The sequence below is a fragment of the Geospiza fortis genome, unplaced genomic scaffold, assembly GCF_000277835.1.
Source record: "Geospiza fortis unplaced genomic scaffold, GeoFor_1.0 scaffold1, whole genome shotgun sequence".
Lineage (NCBI taxonomy): Eukaryota > Metazoa > Chordata > Aves > Passeriformes > Thraupidae > Geospiza > Geospiza fortis.
Window position 1 is genome coordinate 5,903,437 of NW_005054320.1, and position 17,071 is coordinate 5,920,507.

The 17,071-nt window shown below is 52.6% G+C and overlaps 1 protein-coding gene across 1 annotated transcript in view; it reads right to left on the reverse strand.

Annotated features, from left to right (window-relative positions):
* Positions 1-16,232, reverse strand: part of GPR156 (G protein-coupled receptor 156) — a 17,266-nt gene extending 1,034 nt beyond the window's left edge. The window contains 12 exon segments of the mRNA XM_031056723.1: positions 1-5; positions 8-1,046; positions 1,602-1,760; positions 3,921-4,157; positions 6,879-6,974; positions 7,398-7,523; positions 8,568-8,678; positions 9,538-9,673; positions 11,872-12,008; positions 14,617-14,761; positions 14,870-15,014; positions 16,118-16,232. The exon segment at positions 1-5 is cut by the window's left edge and continues 1,034 nt beyond it. Coding sequence (XP_030912583.1) covers positions 1-5; positions 8-1,046; positions 1,602-1,760; positions 3,921-4,157; positions 6,879-6,974; positions 7,398-7,523; positions 8,568-8,678; positions 9,538-9,673; positions 11,872-12,008; positions 14,617-14,721 — 2,151 coding nt within the window. The 5' untranslated portion in view covers positions 14,722-14,761; positions 14,870-15,014; positions 16,118-16,232.
* Between the last annotated feature and the right edge of the window lie 839 nt (positions 16,233-17,071).

The following is a 17,071-nucleotide window of genomic DNA, read 5'->3' on the forward strand; positions in this document are numbered from 1 at the left end:
CTCGGGAAGCAAACCGCGCAGCAGGGTCGGTGGCAGCCATGAAACACCTCCTCAGAGCTGCTGCTGCTGGAGTCAGAGTCTGGGTAATAGTAGAGCGAGCGCAGGGAGGGCTCCGCGGGGCCCCTCGGGGTGCCCTGCCGCCGCCGCCGCTCCTGCGGGATGCACGATGCGGCACCCTGGGACTCCCTGGGCCATCGCAGCCACCCTTCTGGCTGGAGGCTGGCCTCCCTCGGGATGGCTGCAGGGGATGGTGCTGGGCCATGATGGAGCCCTCTGCCAGCCGTGTCCCCTCCCTTTCCCAGGGAGTTTTGTGCTGACTCCCCACGGCCCCAGCTGCCCACCTCCTTCGCCCTGCAGCTGGCACGAGGGGATACATGTCCAGGGAAGCGTATGGAGGCAGGGGGCAACGGGATCCTCCGTTGAAGCCTTGCCAGGTAGGGGCTGAGGGGTGTGTGGATGCCTGGGTGGCCCTCCTGACCCACCCGTGTTTCTCCCTGCTCGCCTGAGGTGCCCCGGTTGCCGAGTGGGGGTCCTGCAGATAAGGCTGGGCTGTGGTTTTTGCCATCCAGGCTTAGCTCTTGCAAGATTTCCCACAGCTTCTCACTGTTTACATAGCTGATTTTGGGGGATGACTCCCAGGCTACACCAGCTGAGTTGTCCTGGACTGGCAGCTGCTCCAGAGGCTGCTCCTGCACTGCAGGTGTCCCACACTCCTGGACATCTTTCAGGCCACGTTCAATGCTGTCCCCTCCATTAAAAAGCAGCACCTGAGTGCAAACAGGCTCCTGGGTTGCATCTTTCTGGAGGGCCTGAGCATTGCTGCCAGGAGGTGATGCACCCAGCAAACAGGGGGGCTGCCACCCATCCCTCTCTGGGTCCGGGGGGCAGCAGTCCCCTGGTGCATCCCCAGGCTGCCCTGAGCTCCAGGTGCAGGGAGCTGCTGGCAGCACACGGGGGTCGCAGCCGCTCTCCGCAGACATCAGCCTCATCAGCTTCTCCTTGGCGCTGCTCACTTGCTCCTGCAGGCTTTCGATCACGGCGTTTTTCTGTGTGAAACAAATAAGCCTGTCAAGTGTGGGGTGGGCAGGGAGGAGGAAAACGCTGCCAATTTGGAAGCAGGCACTGCCAGAAAACAAATCACCCCTCTCTGCACGGCAAGAGCCACACCAGCAGCATGTGCGACCTCAGCCTCCCCTGCAGCCCCCCCGACGTGTGTGTGGGAAGGGGCTCACTGGGCAGGCAGCTCTTCAGGCTGGGGTGTTCCCACCCAAGCAGTGCAGGTGATGGAGCAGGAGCCTGGGGGCTTTTCTGAGACAGAGCATCTCCCCTCTAAATTAACCATGCTTGACAAGGCTGTGGGAACCAGGCTGTCTTGCGCTCCTCGCTACAGAATTTTTTTAAGCCCTCCAAATTATGCCTAAACTGTGGTGCTTTGGAGTGTGACAAAACAAAGCAGCTCTTCCCCTCAGGAAGGAAGAGGGTGGTGAGGGATCACCAGTGTGGACAGGGGTGTAAAAAAGGGCTTCCCACCCTGCAAAGCCTTCAGCCCACAGGAGGGAAGGGGGGGAAGCTGGAGGAGGGGGGCTGGCAGAGCCCCGTACCTCGGTGAGCAGCCGCTTCATAGAGTTTTTCTCCCCTATCAGCTGGTAGAGCTGCTCCTCGCTGTACACTGAGCGGCAGCTCCTGCTCGGGCTGGTGAAATATTTTGCCATGTGGCTCATGGTTTGGCTTTCCTCTTCAAAGGCTTTCCACTGCTTGAGCTGGGGAGTAGAAGAGGGTGTTATCCACAGAGCCCCAGCCGACACAGCGGGAGGCAGGCGCAGCTCAAGCGCGAAGGAGACAAAGGGATGGAGAGGGGGAGACAAAGGCAGGGTGGAGCAGAGACAGCCAGCCAGAGATGGCTGGGCGAGGGGCTGCAGTGTCACTTGGAGCCTCCCACCCATCTGAGCTCCAGCTTTTAATGCAGCAGAGGGTCAGTGCCTGGCTGCACTGAGACTGCTGAGCACACTGTAAAAGCCCCCTCCCTCTTCTCCCCACTCCCTGACTCCATGACAGACAAAGACAGTGTCATGCCTGCCCCCTTATCCCTGAATCACTGGTGACAAGCTGAAAACCAGCAATGTTTAGTATCTATTTTCTCATCTACTGTCTGCCTGGAAGCCTTGTGTAGCCCAGCTCCAGCTGTTTATCGATCTCAGATGAGCTATAGAAAAGCAAACCCATTAGGAAAAACAAGGTAATGAATTGAAAGATCCAAGTTAAATAAAATGTTCAAGGGCCCTAGGCACCCAAAGAAAAATGGTACAGGCAGAGTGAAAGTACAGCTCATCAGCTTCTCTACCCTCAGTCCAAGAGATCTGGTGCTCCAGCAGGCCTGGAGCTCACCAGAGGAGGTTTGGATCCTTGCTCCCAAAGGCTGCTCATATAAGGGCTTGGGGCTCTGCAGTTACACTGCCTCAGGAGGCAGGAGGGGACCTCTGGAAATCATCCCAAGTGCCCTGCTCAAGCACTGTCAGAGGGAGCAGCCTGCTCACAACTGTGTCCAGCTGGGCCTTGAGTATCTCCAAGGATGGAGACTCCATACCCTTTCTGGGCATTCTGCTCCAGTGCTTTACAACCTTCACAGAAAAAACTCCAGCCTTTTCCTCACGTTTAAATAGAATTTCCTGTGTTTCAGTTTGTTCCTATTGTCCCCTGTCCTGTCAATGGATACCACTGAGAAGAGCCTCGCTCCCCCTTCCCTATTCCACTCCCCATCGATATTTATATACATTGCTGAGATCCCCTGAGCCCTCCCTTGCACAGATGTGTGCTTTCCTCAGCTTCACCTCTTCCTCCCTTTCTCACCTCATGTCCTTGAGCCCAAACATCCCTCCAAACATTCAACTAAGTAAATAACTGTTTCCCTTCCCTCTAACAATGGGGGCATTATTCCCACTAACGTGGTGGCCAGGCACACCAGGCTGCTCCTGGAGGACACAGGAAGCAGAAGCGTCTCAGCTCACCACAAAAGGCTTCCTTTAAACACCTCCTCCTCCTCCTCCTCCTGGCTTGTGGCAAAACCCAGCTTCCTTCTCCAAAAGTGCAGAGGAGGACAGCCTCCCCTGGGGACCACCAGCAGCAGAAGTCTCTGAGAGTGGCTGGGCCATCTGGATGGTCTGTGCCCGGCTCCATCGCTGCCAGGGCCAGAAGCTCCTGGTGCAAGTGGGCACGTGAGGCATGAGGGAAGGACAACTGCACAAAGGACACATCCCTCCACCTGCACGGAGCAGGAGGAGGAGGCCAGTGGCTGCCTTGCCTCATGTGTGCTTTCTGCGTGGCTGTGACCTGGGGCACGTTCCTGCAGGGGGGTTTCTGAGCAGCAGTGCTGCACTCCTTGAAGGCTTTCCAGGACGTAAAGGCGATAAGGAACAAGAAAACTGGAGATGGACATTTTACAAGGACACAGTGATAGGACAAAGGAGAATGCCCTTAAACTGAAAAGAGAGTAGTTTAGATTAGATACAAGGAAGAAATTCTTCACTATTATAGTGGTGAGACCCTGGATCAGGCTTGCCCAGGGAAGCTGTGGATAGCCCAATCCCTGGAAACATTTAAGGTCAGTCTGAATGGCACTACAAGCAGCCTGGTCTGGTGGAAGCTTCCCTGCCCACAGCAGGGGTGTTGGAACCAGATGATCTTTAGCTCCCTCCCTATACAAACAATTCTGTGATTCTTTGAGACTCAGGGAACTTGCTTGGGGAAGCAGAACCACCAGGGTGGGGTGGGGTGGGGCTTGGAGAATGAGCTGTGCAGGTGAGTCCAAACATTTGGGGGAAAAAAGCAGGAAAGTGAGTGCATTGACGCACACGGCTGCTGTTGTTAAACTCCGAAAATGTGCCCATTTCCAGCCAAGTGACAGGACAGAGGTGGCAGCTTACCTGTGGGACAAAGATGAAGCAGTTGATCGTGGTTGTGCACACAAAGATGCCTCCAGAGGTAAAACCAAACAGCAAATTGTGCCAAGCACGGAAGAAACGGTGAACTAAGCAGATGGTACCAGCAGCCAGGAAAACCAGGTTGACCCCGACGATGAGTGTCAAGGACTGGTTCACTGGAGAGGAGCTGACGTTGTCGGTCAGACCGGCCAAGTAGGTCCCATACAGCAGGAGGATACTCTGGAAACAGAAAAAAGAGGTTTCCAGAGTGTGGAAAATTACAGCCTGATGGTGTCAAGGCCCGTGTCGCACCAAGCCCGGTGAGCTCAGATCGCGCTCAGCGCAATCCTAATTAATGCTCTTTGATCTGTAATGCAGACCTGCAGCGTGTGGCGGTGACGCTGCGGCAAACGCCCGGCACGCTGCTGCAGGCCAGGAGGGGGCTGGGGACACAGGGCAGGAGTGAGGGCACTGGTGGGCACGCGGGGTCCCAACCAAAGGGCATGAAGAGCCAAGAGTCAGAGGTCAGCAGGTGCTGCCACAGAGCAGGGGATGGCTGGGAGAAATTGTGAAAACCACCCCTTGGGCAGCCTGGAGCAGGAGATGCGAAGGCAGACAGACAGGAAGCAGGGGTCCCTGTAGGGATGCAGCAGTGGGTGCCACCAAGGAGCAACAGCATACTTCTGAAGGAGCAGGAAAGATATCCAGAAGGAATTCAAGAAGGAGGCAAGGAGACATGGAGGTTTAGACTGGAGGGAAGAGGATGTACTTGGTGCCTCTTTAAATAGCAATAATTCAGGAAACTACCAGGTGCAATTCTTTTCCCTTCTCTTGGCTGTTTCCTGACTCTAGCAGCAGGGAAGGGCACTATAGAAGTGCTCTGTACACAGAGGCTCTCCCTCCCCCCGAGTAGAGCAGTTGTTTCAGAGCAGGCTGTCTCACCACCCTCCTCCTCAAGGGTCTCATGCATGCATTTTGCCAGTGTGCTCAGGATAAAACTGTCCAGCAGGATAAGCCTCTCCTTCCCTAGGTGAGACTAGCAGGAAACACCAAGTATTTTTTGCTTGCCTCCATAGAGCTGAGCATGGTTTGCCTTCAGGATCATTTGGAAATACCATCTAAAAAAGTCCCAGCTCCTGCAAGGACCTGGAATACAGGGAATGTGACCTACATTATTCCTGTGCTACCCAGTAAGTGTCAGCCTTTTACTAAGAGTCATTGTTATTTGGGCATCAAGAAGTGCTTTGCAACATGAGATGCAGATGGTTTTTAGACCCTTCTGAACCCCTCTGTGCTGTGGCTGGTTGGTGACTCTTATGGCCACTGCCAGGGTTAAGGCCTGGAGGGACACAAGCAAGGGAGGTTCATGTCCACATCTCTGGTGAGACTCCCAACTTCAAAGCAGCAGAAGTCTCAGGGTGGGGTTGTAAGAGTGAAACCTGCCTTGCTGGGAACTGGGCCGGTGCCTGACCCTGCTTTGTGGAATCTGCACTGGATCATAACCCTGTCCACCATGGGGCACCTCCAAACAGCCCAAAGGCAAGGCAACCCCTAATCCCTGAGCAGGAAAAAACCAGCACCAAAGTCCCATTTAAATTCATACAGTCTATCTGGGACACAGACAACAGCACTGCCGTCTCCTAAACTAGGACTCTCAGTGGCTTGTTTGTTTGTTTGTTTTAAACTTGAGCAGAAGACTTTGCTTCTAATTCCAGGCATGTCCTTGGCAAGTCATTTCTGTTCATTGCCCTGTGCCAGTAAAACCAGGATAATACACCGAGTGTCTTCCCAAAGGGCTGAGCACATTAATGCTGTGGATGCTAAGAAGTGCAATGTACGCAGAGATAAAGCCTACACTCACATTCGTGTAAATCCAGACTAACTCCAGAGAAATCACCAAGGAAATACTCCATAACCCCCAGGAAGCAGGAAGGAACAGGGCCAGATTCAACACAACATTAAAAAGATTACCTAGAACTGATTATGGGGATGTTTTATTTCCAAAAGGATTTTGTAAGGGCTGTAGGCACAGGCATTACCTCTCTAAACCCTAAACACAAACTGCAGACAAAATCAGAGGTGGAGACACAGCACTGAAAGCCCAGGTAATGCCTACATTCCCTAACAGCAGAGGACTTTTAAGGACTTTGAAATTAAGTGTAGAAGAACTTGGCTGTGTTGTGAAGTCCCTTTCTGCTCTTTTTCCTATGATTCTGGGTAGATGGTCAGTGAGTATTACATTACAGTGAATCACAAAGAAAGTGCCTGTGCTGCACACAGAGATTAAGCCATTCCCAAAAAAAGGCTGTGATCTCACAAGCTTCATCAACATCAGCTTTCTGAAATGTGTCCAGCCTCTGCCATACCAGAGACACATGAGACCACAGATAATTGCAGTGATAATTATACCAACATAGTTACATCAGTATAACTAACACTGCTGGAAGAAGACTGGCCATGTGCAGAGATTCACCAGTGAAAGTGCACCTCAGAGGTATAATTAACCTGATAAGCATCCTGCAAAGGTGGGGACCAAGCACTTGTCATCAGCACCTCCTTGGTTTGAAGTCACAGGACACAGGGATTGAGCCACCTTGGCAGTGGCCATTCACTGGAGTCTTTAGGGAAGGAGCTTTGACATAAGGACCAGGAAGATGTTGAGTTTCAAGAAGCGAGATGAAGCTCAGGGGTTTCCAGGAGAGATCTAGAGAGACTGTATGTGCACAGTGTACACAGAGGAGTGGTGAAGCAAGGAGAAAGCAGCTAGCAGGGCTTTCACCCTTCCCAAGATGGGAAGGGCTGGAAATAGGAAGGCTTATGAGTTGAACAGGAGTCGCTGGGATCTGCAATGGGCATGTAGCTGGGGAGGGCAGCAAAATAACGAATGCTGCAAAACAGTTTAGGCTGAAAGACAGGGAGGAGGTGAGATACAACGCAAGAAGCACTGAAGAGGTTACACACCTTAAAGCCTAAAATGAGAATGAGCCAAAGATCGGAATAGAGCGATGCACAGGACTGCACCCGGCTCACGGAGCACGTCATGCCTTTCTCTGTGGCCTGCAAGGCAAAGGCACAAGTGAAGGCTGGCACAGACCAATGGGAAGAAGCTGGTCTCCTCTGTAAACTTCTGAAAGGAGAGGCCAAAGCTGGTTCTACCAGGGGCAGAGTCTTAAAGTGAGAAGATTTTGGCCTTCTGCTGCCTACAGGGCTGGTTAAACATTTCTCTAAAGCAGATGCCTTGGAGCCCTCCTGTGCCACGCAGATGATCTGCACAGACCTGGAAATTTTGCAGTGGACTCTCGCCTCTGTAGTAGACCAGACATAAACCAAATCCAGAATGCCCAGAAGGTTTTCTGCCTGATTTTTCTTTCTGTTGTTTCTCAAAGACCACCTCCAAATGCGTGGCCATCCACTAACTCTGTTCACAGAGCTCAGACAGGACACAGCAAAACCCCATCCCACCCCTCCCCATCCTTTTACCCGCAGTGAGACGCTCAGGCTTCGGAAGCACTGGACTGGGTCAGAGAACACCCAGGTCAAGAGCAAGACAGTGTCTGCCAGCACCAACACTGCCACCATGGCCAGCAACTGCAGGTCTTTGATAATCTGCAAACATGCAAGAAGTCAAAGTTACAATGGAGAAGGAATGGACACCAATGACCTCCATCCCCCTTGGGTCCCTTTCTGTTGTTTCTTTCAAGTGAATCTATCCTACTACTTTGCCCAGAGAGGTGTCCAGTACCTACATTTGAGTTTGCCACAAGATCTCTGTCTTCAGCTGACAAATTCTTGGAGACCTAATCAGGCTTGAGATCAGGTATAAACCCTGCCTGATGGTGTGGATAGCAGGTAAATGCTATGACAGAAAACAGTTCTTCCAAAACAAGACTATCATCCCTTATGACCATATCACCAGCAGAGACAAAATGGGCAGAGAAAAACACCTGGTAGGAGCATGATTCTGCAAGTTTAACACAGATCCCAGTGTGAAACAGGAGTCCTTGCTGATACCCAGTTCCCCTGCAAACCCTCTTGTCCCATCTTTAATCTGAGACCTACTTTTTTCACTGCTGGAAAGTGACTACTGAAAGTTTTAAGTGCACTTTTTTGTGCACAAATTTTCCATTTTCCTCCCAGTTTCTGAATCCCCATCCTTATGTTCTGCAGAGGAGAGCCCAGTGCTCCCTTCCTGCCTTCAAGAGCAGAACGGATCCATCTGGGGATGGCCCTAGAGCCTGGGGATGGCTTTTGAGGACACCTGGTTTATTTTCATCCCACAAAACCAGCTGATTGTTTTTGTGGGATGAAAATAGACCTGAACACAAACATTGGCGTGTAGCGTAATGAAGGCATGTGGCCAACGTAAAATGAGAACATTGCTCGGTTATGGGGCTGGGACTCCACTGGGGAAGAGGCAGCCTGGCAGGGCACCCACTTGCCTGTAGAGTGGAAAAGCTCCTGCCTCATTGTGCAGGAATAAATGAAGGGCCCATGCCCAGCCAGGTGTGAAACCAGACCTGTGATTGTGGCATCCATCCCTGTCATGTGCCAGTTCCATCTGCTATCCCACACTGGTTTGGGACTTGCTGGTGTTTGCCCTCCATGGAAAGGCTGTCCTCCCCCTTCCCGCCTCACAGGCTGGGTACTCACCACCCGCTTGTCGGGCACCCGCTGGGTGAACACCTTGTAGAGCCTCCAGCTCTTCCCCAGCACAGGCCCGAACACCAGCGAGGTCCCCACGCACAGCAGGCACAGCCTCACCTGCAGGGGTCAGAGCAAGGGGGCTGAAAGGGGCTCACAGGGGCACCACACACCCTCCCAGCCTGGGCTGCAGCAAGGATGGCTGAAGGAGACAGCAGAAGACAGAAGTCTTCTGACTTCTGGAGGGTGATACCAGATACTAGAAAGCTGACTACAGGGTGAAATAAATTCAAAGGCAAGTACTCCTCTGTAGGCATGCCTGCTGCCTACCTTTCTCTGCCTACCTAGAGACTCTCACTGGAAGGGCAGGCAGGGAGAGACAGGCAGCTTGTGAGCAGCTGGGGCACAGGAAGTCCCAGCACCCATAAGTCACTTGCTGGCACCTCCATTAATTATCCTCAGGCCAGTGGCTGAGCAGGAGGCAGGGTGTGCACTGTCCCACTCTCCCACACGGGCACATGCCCAGTCCTCAGTCTGGCAGGGTGGCTGCCTCAGGCCAGGATATGGGGGCTCATCACACAGGTGAGTGTTTTGATGAAGATCTGCTCTGCAGCCAAAAAACTCACCCACAGCACCTGTGCTGTGTCAGGCAGTGGTGGCTGTGTGGAGGGTCCCATCTCCCCTTGTGCTCCCCTTTGCCTGCTGCACTTGTACAAGCCCAGCAGCCTGCCTGCCTGCAGGAGCTGTCCCCCAGGGACCTTGGTGCAGATGTGGTTTGCAAAACAGCAAAGGCCATTCAGACAGAAAGTGTCTGGCTGCCTTTTGTGTATGTGAAAGCCACAGCCCAGCTGAGCAATGTGGTGGTGACAGGCTGTGGCTGGGACAGAGCATGTACAGGTGACAGCTGGCTGGGAGAGAGCACGTACAAACAGGCCTGTACATGTGCCAAGGTGCCCATCCCAGCTAAAGCCCCGCTCACCTGAATTAGCTTTTCCATTGAGTCTCCAGATGGCAGGCTCTGCTCCTGAATCCCAAAGAGATAAGCACTTGTGTAAGTCAAGCCACTGCCCAGCAGGGTCACAATGTTGAGATTGGGGCTGGACATCTTCACAATCCTGCAGGAAACAAAGCAGGGGATTTGGTGACAGTTACTGAGCATCATGACCTGGCAGCACTGGGGTGAGGTCCCCTTACAGGGATGATGACGGTCACAAGGAATGCTGACATACTGTTCACCCCCAGCCTGTGCTGTTCACCACTGCTCCAAAAGCTCAGCCATTACTCCATGGTCCCACCCTCTCCCCTTTCTTGCTGGAGTGCTTCACAATCCTTCAAGTATTCATTTAGCCCCATGCCAGAGCTTCTGCTGCAGAGGGGCAGGGGTGGAAAACCACACCAATACATTCCAGGGTGACAGTCCCCAGCAGTAAGCTCTAGGTGCAAGAGCTACGTGTGCCTCCGGGAACAGGCCCTTCCCACTGCTCCTTCCTCTGAGGAGATAGCTCCACACTCAGCACAGGAAGCTGCCAGCAATGTTCAGGTTACAGTCTCCCCTCTGTAATTTCACCTCATCACTCATAATCCTGTAACCGTATTCAAGGAGGGGAGAATCAACCCACTGATCTCTTATGACCTGTCACCCTTCCCCAGCCAGCCTACTGAGTGAAAGCTGCACCTCCTGCCACCCTCCCCAACAGCTCTGCCCCTTTGACCTCCTGCCAAGTCATTACTTTTCCCTCTCCTTGAGCTCCTTCCTGGATTGCTATCTTCCAGTGACAAAGCCTGGGGTTCAACTTGTCTCTCTCCCTCCCTGCCTTCCTCACCATGTCTCAGCCCTTGGAGAAAGATATTCACCAGCTCATGCTGTCAGCTGCAGCTGAGGAAGGTCTCCTCTGCCCTCCCAGGTTCAGGAGGCAGCCCAGTATTTATTTACTGCAGAGCAAATAAATAACACACATTCATTACAGCACATTCTGAGAACATAAATTCAAGTGGCCACTGAATTCAACACCACTCAGTGAATGAAGTGCTTCAGACTGGGATGCATTTGGGATGCAGGTCATGCAGCTGCTGCAGCGCAGCAGGCACGGGGCTCTCAACACAAACCCTTATGGGCAGGACCCTCCCGACTGCACCGTGGCTGTCAGGAGCATTAAATTCCTTAAAGCCACCAGAGAAGTCCAAAAACATCAGTGCAGGCTGCACTCAGATGTACCTCTGTATGAAACAGTGGCACATGGAGAGCAAAGGCTTCACCTGCTGAAGCCTGGGAGAGGGATGTATCCCTGGAGGAGGAAGCAGCTGAAATACCAAGGGGCCAGTGAGGCTGAGGAGAAGGTGGCAAAGAGGCAGCAGAGACATCCAGAATTGCTGAGGAAGGGTCAGCGCTGGCTGAGACATGCTGAGCTATGAGGAACTGCCGAGCCTTCTGCTGGATTTATGCTGCCTTCAGGGGAGCAGGAGTTTTTAATCTCCTCTGTGCAGACTGAACAACAACAAAAAAAGTCTACACTCCACCACCAGCTTCTCTCAGTAATGGAGATCATGTTCTCCACCAATACGAGCAACCACCAAGAACAAAAAGGGTTATCAAGATCTTCAAAGTATGAGTGGCCCAACAGTAGGAATGACATGGCACACTGTGGGGAGTATGATGGCCTTGCTGTGGGGCTGTGCTGCTCAGAGCAATGCTCTCAAGCATGTGGAGCAGAATTGAGCTCTCCTTTTACCCACTCCTGTTGATGGTTTTATTGAGTAGTACCTGGATGAGACCATGCAGCACTGTCTGTGCCAGAGGGCACCCAGAGAGCCATAGAGCCATTAAGGTTGGAAAAGATCTCCAAGCCCATCAAATGTAACCTTTGACCAAACATCACTATGAGAACTAAACCACAGCACTAAGTGCCACATCCAGTCTTGAACACTTACAGAGACGGTTATTCCACCACTTCCCTGGGCAGCCTGTTCCAATGCTTGACAATCTTTTTGGTGAAAAAATTATTGCTGGTGCCTAACCTGAACCTCCCCTGATGCATTTCCTGAGGCCATTTCCTTTCATCCTGTCTACAGCTCCCTGCCTTGGGGAGGAAAGGAGCAGTCCAAACAGGACTGTCTCCACCAGTGATCAAAACTCTGTGTGATGGAAGAAGCTGCAACATCCCTGGCATTGCCCTTGCTTCCCCTGTGCTGCTCCTTCAGGCTTACACCCTCCTGACCCTTCACTGGTCATCAGCTCAGAGCTTGGTCCTGAAAGAGCCTGACTCTGCTACTCCAGCTCAGGGGAAACCTCCCAGGAGAAGAGGGATGCCCTTACCTGTTTTTCCTGAAGCGAATAGTGAAGATGAAAAAGAAGAGTGCTAGCAGGACTCCTCCAGTCAGGAATGTCCATACAACTCCCAGGAGACCAGCAGAGAAGGATGGAGAGCTCTTCATACTGCGGTCAAACGATGTCTGCAGGAAGCAAAAGGGATAAGGAAGAAGAGGACATTGCTGGGGCTCTTAGCAAAGAAGGTCCCTACTTCAGCATGATCCCTCCCAGTTATCCTGCTCAGCCAGAAACCACAGCTCCCAGTAAGAAGACACTCTGGCACCAGACCAAGTCCTGCAGGTAGGGCCACTGAGATGTGTGTGGACAGGACATGTGCTCTGTCACTTGCTGAGTGTTCAGGAGGACACAGCAGTCCAAGAGCCCTCTTCTTATGCCAACTAGCCAAATTCATAATGAAGCTGTATAAGTGATTCATAAATCCCAAGCAGCCCTGCCTCTGAGACACAGGAACATGGACACTGGTGCCCCACTGTCCTCTGGAAGGAAATCTTTGGAGGAAAGCCCTGTGGTGCCCCAGTTGGTATCAGGCTTCTTTAGATGCTTCTTGGCTCCCCCCCTTACCCCTCCCTGCAGCAGACAACTGATCAGCTGAAGGATGTGCCTGGGAGCCAGCAGCAGAGCTGCCAGTCGGTGCAGGAGCACAGCACAGGGAGTGTGACAGCGTTTTTCAGAGGTGGTGACACACTGAGCTGGAATCCACCCGTCTCCCAGCCAGATGGAAACTAACTTGGTCCCAGGCAGGCATCAGCTGAGAACTGGCTTTGGAGGGACACTCCCAAAGTGGGTATGATGGAGGCACCTCTCTCCTTACACACAAACCACCTTATGGGTTTAAATCTCCATTTAAAATAATCTCTGCTATCTCCTTATTAACATAAAATGGATAAAATGATCCCACGTGAAACAAGAAACCCACTTCCGCTGCTGATCTAAAATGCTCCAGCATTTTTAACAGGGTGTGCATGTGTGGGTTACCAACTTCTTTTTCCTTAAAAAAAAACCCATCACTTAAAGAAAAGTGCTGGCACATTCCCTTTAAGGGGGAAGGGAGGAGAATGGGGTTTGAGCTGGGATCACACACCTCCTCACTAACTTCTCTGGTGCTGAGTCCTCTCTCAGGTATTCCTGCATCCAATTTCTATTGCAGAAGACTACTTTTCCTGACAGTTGACACTGCCCCAAACTCCCAATTTTTACTTCAAGGTCTGAGCTGTTTCTGCTTCCAACCTTGCTAGAAATAAATCTTCAGGCAGAAGAAAGGCATTTGTTTAGAGCCAATGCCTCATGTCCCTCTTCCCCAGCCAGGCTTCATCTCCTCTGGGTGAGCAAGAACAACGCACAGCTTGCAGAATTAAAGCCACCACATAATTCTTGACACAAAAACGTGTCACTGCCACATGAGCACAGCTGATCTGCAGCCTCCTGGCAGCTCACATGCTGGAGCCACGCTGGTCACAGGGCAACTGGGAAAGGCAAACCCATGCCTGGGAGAGACTTCCAGCTGAGAGCTGCTGCTGGAATACAGCTGCGTGTACATCTCAGCCTCCCTTTGCAGCAGTGTGGAGGGATCCCTGGGGGGATCCTCATCTCCTGAAAACTGCTTCCCCCCTCCTCTTCCCTCTTGCTATTCCCTGGGGAGTCTTTTGCCTCTCTGGGAAATGAAGACCATACCAGATGGTGAAGATGGTCAGCCAGGTCAGTCCCCCACTTACACCAGGACTCTCTGTGTGAAAACCCCATCACTCAGCATAGATCAGGCCTGGAGCTGACAGGGCTGCTGCAAGGCTGTAATGCCATTCTATTTCTGTGTCCTGCCTGCTCAAGCCCAAGGGTAACACCTGGCTTTTGCTACTGAGGTGAGCAGGACTAACTCAGCATTCTGGGGCTTCGGCACTTCACTCCCGGATGCACCCACCAACAAAATCTTTTCACTTCTGGCTGCTGTCAAAAGTATTGCTGCACCCTATTCCCAGCAACCACGTAGGGATCAGAAACACCCCTATGATCTCCACTTTTTCTCTCCCACACACTCTCCCACCTGACTGCTGTTTCCCTGGATGTTGATGCTACTTGAAGTTGATGGAGCGCTTTGCTGGCTGCTGAGCGCAGTAAATCCTGGTCCTGGCAGGGGGAATATTAATTGTAAGCCGGCTGCCAGAGCCAGAGGAGCCAAGCAGCTTACAGTCTTTTAATTAAAGGCCCATGGTCGTGCAGGACGTGATGGAGAGCCGAGTGGGCCAAGCCTCACTGCTCCATCCAGCAGCTCCACGTGGTGCCAGCTGCCACTGAGTGCATCCCAGTGTCATTTCCACCCCGGCCTTACTGGTGGAGGGGGGAAGGTACCACTTATTACACAGGATGACTTTTAATTAAATTCTGCTCTACTCATACTTGAAAAGCACTTTGAAGTTATAGGGGACAGGAAAGGTCAAGGGAGATGGGGCCATCACAGGCCAATCCTGAGCAGCTGGCTGACACATGGGAGGGCTGCTTGACATGACTTGGCTGTTATGGATGCTTTCTCCCCTTCTGGATAACTGCTGGGTGTCACCTAGACTGGGTGTGTCTTGTCTGTCAACAAGGTGACAGTGTGCTGCCTACAGCTGGACTGGGATTGCTTGGCAGCTGCACCCCCCTCTTCATCCCTCCCCCAAATCTACTTCTGCAGAGCAAACCTCCTGCCCCAGAGCACTCCCCTGCACCTGTACATCCCACTGCATCCATACATACCACTGTCACAGTGCAGAGCTCCTGCAGGGCCCGCTGCTGCTGCTCCTGGCTGCCAAAGCTGGAGCTGCCATCGCAGAGCTCAGAGCAGTTGAATCCCGGCTCCATAGCACATCCTCAGCCGTCATCCAGCCGTACCTTTGCCCTGCTGGGAGAATGAGCATTGCCTTTCTCCAGTGAGGAGACACCTTTGGCACACACCACATCCCCCCTGTGAGCAGGGAAGGGTCTGTGGACAGCCTGGGGCTGAGCTTACCCAAACTGATGTGATGCACGTCCAGAGCCAGGACAGGGAGTGCCCCCTGCCAGCGTCCCTTGGGTGTCCTCTGCAGCAAGGAGAGTCAGCTCAGGACCAGGGCTCCCACGGAGCACGGTGGCATCCCCAGCACTGCTACACCACCCTGCAAAACAGCACCTGTGGAGGGTCACAGTGGCCCCCAGCCCCTATATCCCAGCTGGGAGCTGAAATTAGGTGCTGTGCTGGTCCAAGAAGGAGCATGGCACCCTGAACCCACTGCATCTTTCCTTTGCCAGTGCATTTTCCTGCACTGGAGCAATTTCAGAGTCATTTTGCAAGTACCCTCCTTGTGCTGGCAGTGACTGCTGGTTTCATGGAATATCCCCTTCTCCCAGCAGAGAACCAGCCAGTGAAAACAACAACAAACAGCAACAAGTGATGCCATCGCTTACCAGGACCTACACCCAGGCCTGGGAGAGCAGAGGGGAAGGTGCTTGAAGGCTGTGTTTTGGCTGACTCGGCCCGAGATACAGCCTGGCTACCTGCAGAGCTGGCTGTTTATTAAGGAGATGTAGAAGCCTGACACCTCCATGCTCTCCCTCCCTCCCTCCCAGTGCTCTGGCTGCCAGGTATTGTCCCTGCCTCCTCCTGCTCCCTTTGCACCACCTTTGCCTCTGTTCCCCCTTTCATTTCTCTTTGTGGTGTGGATTTTAATAGGCCTCATTACCATTTTAGACATGAGGTCATACTTATCCTCAAGCATCCTTACTCAATTACCATTGTCACCAGGTTTAATTAGCTTCCAGCACACGACCATAAGCGAGTCTCCCGTCGTTAGCAGCTGGGGAGGAGGCACAACAGCTCGCTCCCTACTTGCTCCTAACAACAGGTGGGAGGAAAAAATTATCCCTATCAAGCTCCTCGGTGCTGCTCCCTGGCTGAGCATCCCCTGTACCTGGCCAACCTTCCCTGTTGCTGTTCCTGACACTTTGATGCCCTCTCCTTCCAAGCTCTTTCTTTGGAAAAACTGCTGTCATTATGTGAGCAAAGAAAGAGTAAATTAAAAAGAAGCATGGTCACCAGGACCTGGTCTGAAACTTGATATTTGTCAAGGGGCATAATTGGGATTCAAATGCCAGAAAAGCTACAGGTGTTGTCCTCAGCTTAAGTTTAGACTGATTTTTCAGCTTTAGAGTAGTTGCTTACAAGTCCCAGCCCAAGAACATCAGGCTAAGTGGGCTACTTGCCCAAAATTAGCAGACCCACCTCTGAAGCAATAACCCCAGCTCTCCTGCTGGCAGAAGCCTTCAGGTACTGCAGGTCCTGGCACCGTCCTGCCCCGGCCAGAACTTCCCCCAGCATGAGATCAGCTCTCTGTGTCCTACAAACAGAGTACCACACATCAGCCAGAGTGAAGATTTTACACACATGGTGTGTAAAGACGTGTTCTTCAAGAGTGCTGAAGTCACCCAGCTCCATCAAGCCTCCTTCTCTCCAGCTTGTGGCAAACCATGGTGGTGTTTCCCCTCTGCAGCAGGCTCATCCTCTGGGAGTTTTCATGCCCTCCATAGCTCTGGCTGAGTGACTGGACAAGAGCCATGGGTGCAGGAGATACCCAGCTGCTGCACTGAATGCCAGGATTGCTACAATCCTGGAAGTGCAGTGGAGAGGAGGAGACAGGAGCTGAACAACTCAGAGACCAATGGACAGTGTAGAGGGTCTGGGTGGGGATGGGGGTAGGAGAGGGACACTGAACCTTTGATGCTGAGAAAATCTGAAGGTGAGCACTGCCCAGCCTCCAAGGGGCTCAGCTCCTCCCCATGCCCTGGTGGGTTTACAGACAAAACCCCTATATCTCCTTGTAACCTTCTGCCATGTCAGAGGGGGAACACCCCTGGCAGGTGGACCGCTACCAAGGCTGGCATGAGGCCAGCAGGCACAGCCTTCCTGTGGCTCACAAACGGAGGTGTAACCACAAGGAGCACCAGCTGAGCCCTCATCCACCCAGGAGGACACTCCTTGGAGGAGGGCAGAAGCCCCTTGGGGTCTCCCCAGCCCCCACCTCTGCATTCTGCAAACGGCTCCCACACAAAGTTGATAACAAGCCGAGGCTAATTAGTGTTCATTAGTATGCAACAAAGCAAGCACCAGCGCAGTTGTCGCTGAAAGGCAACAGGCATTTCCAGCCCAGCTCCTGCCTCTTGTGAGAACAGGCAGGAA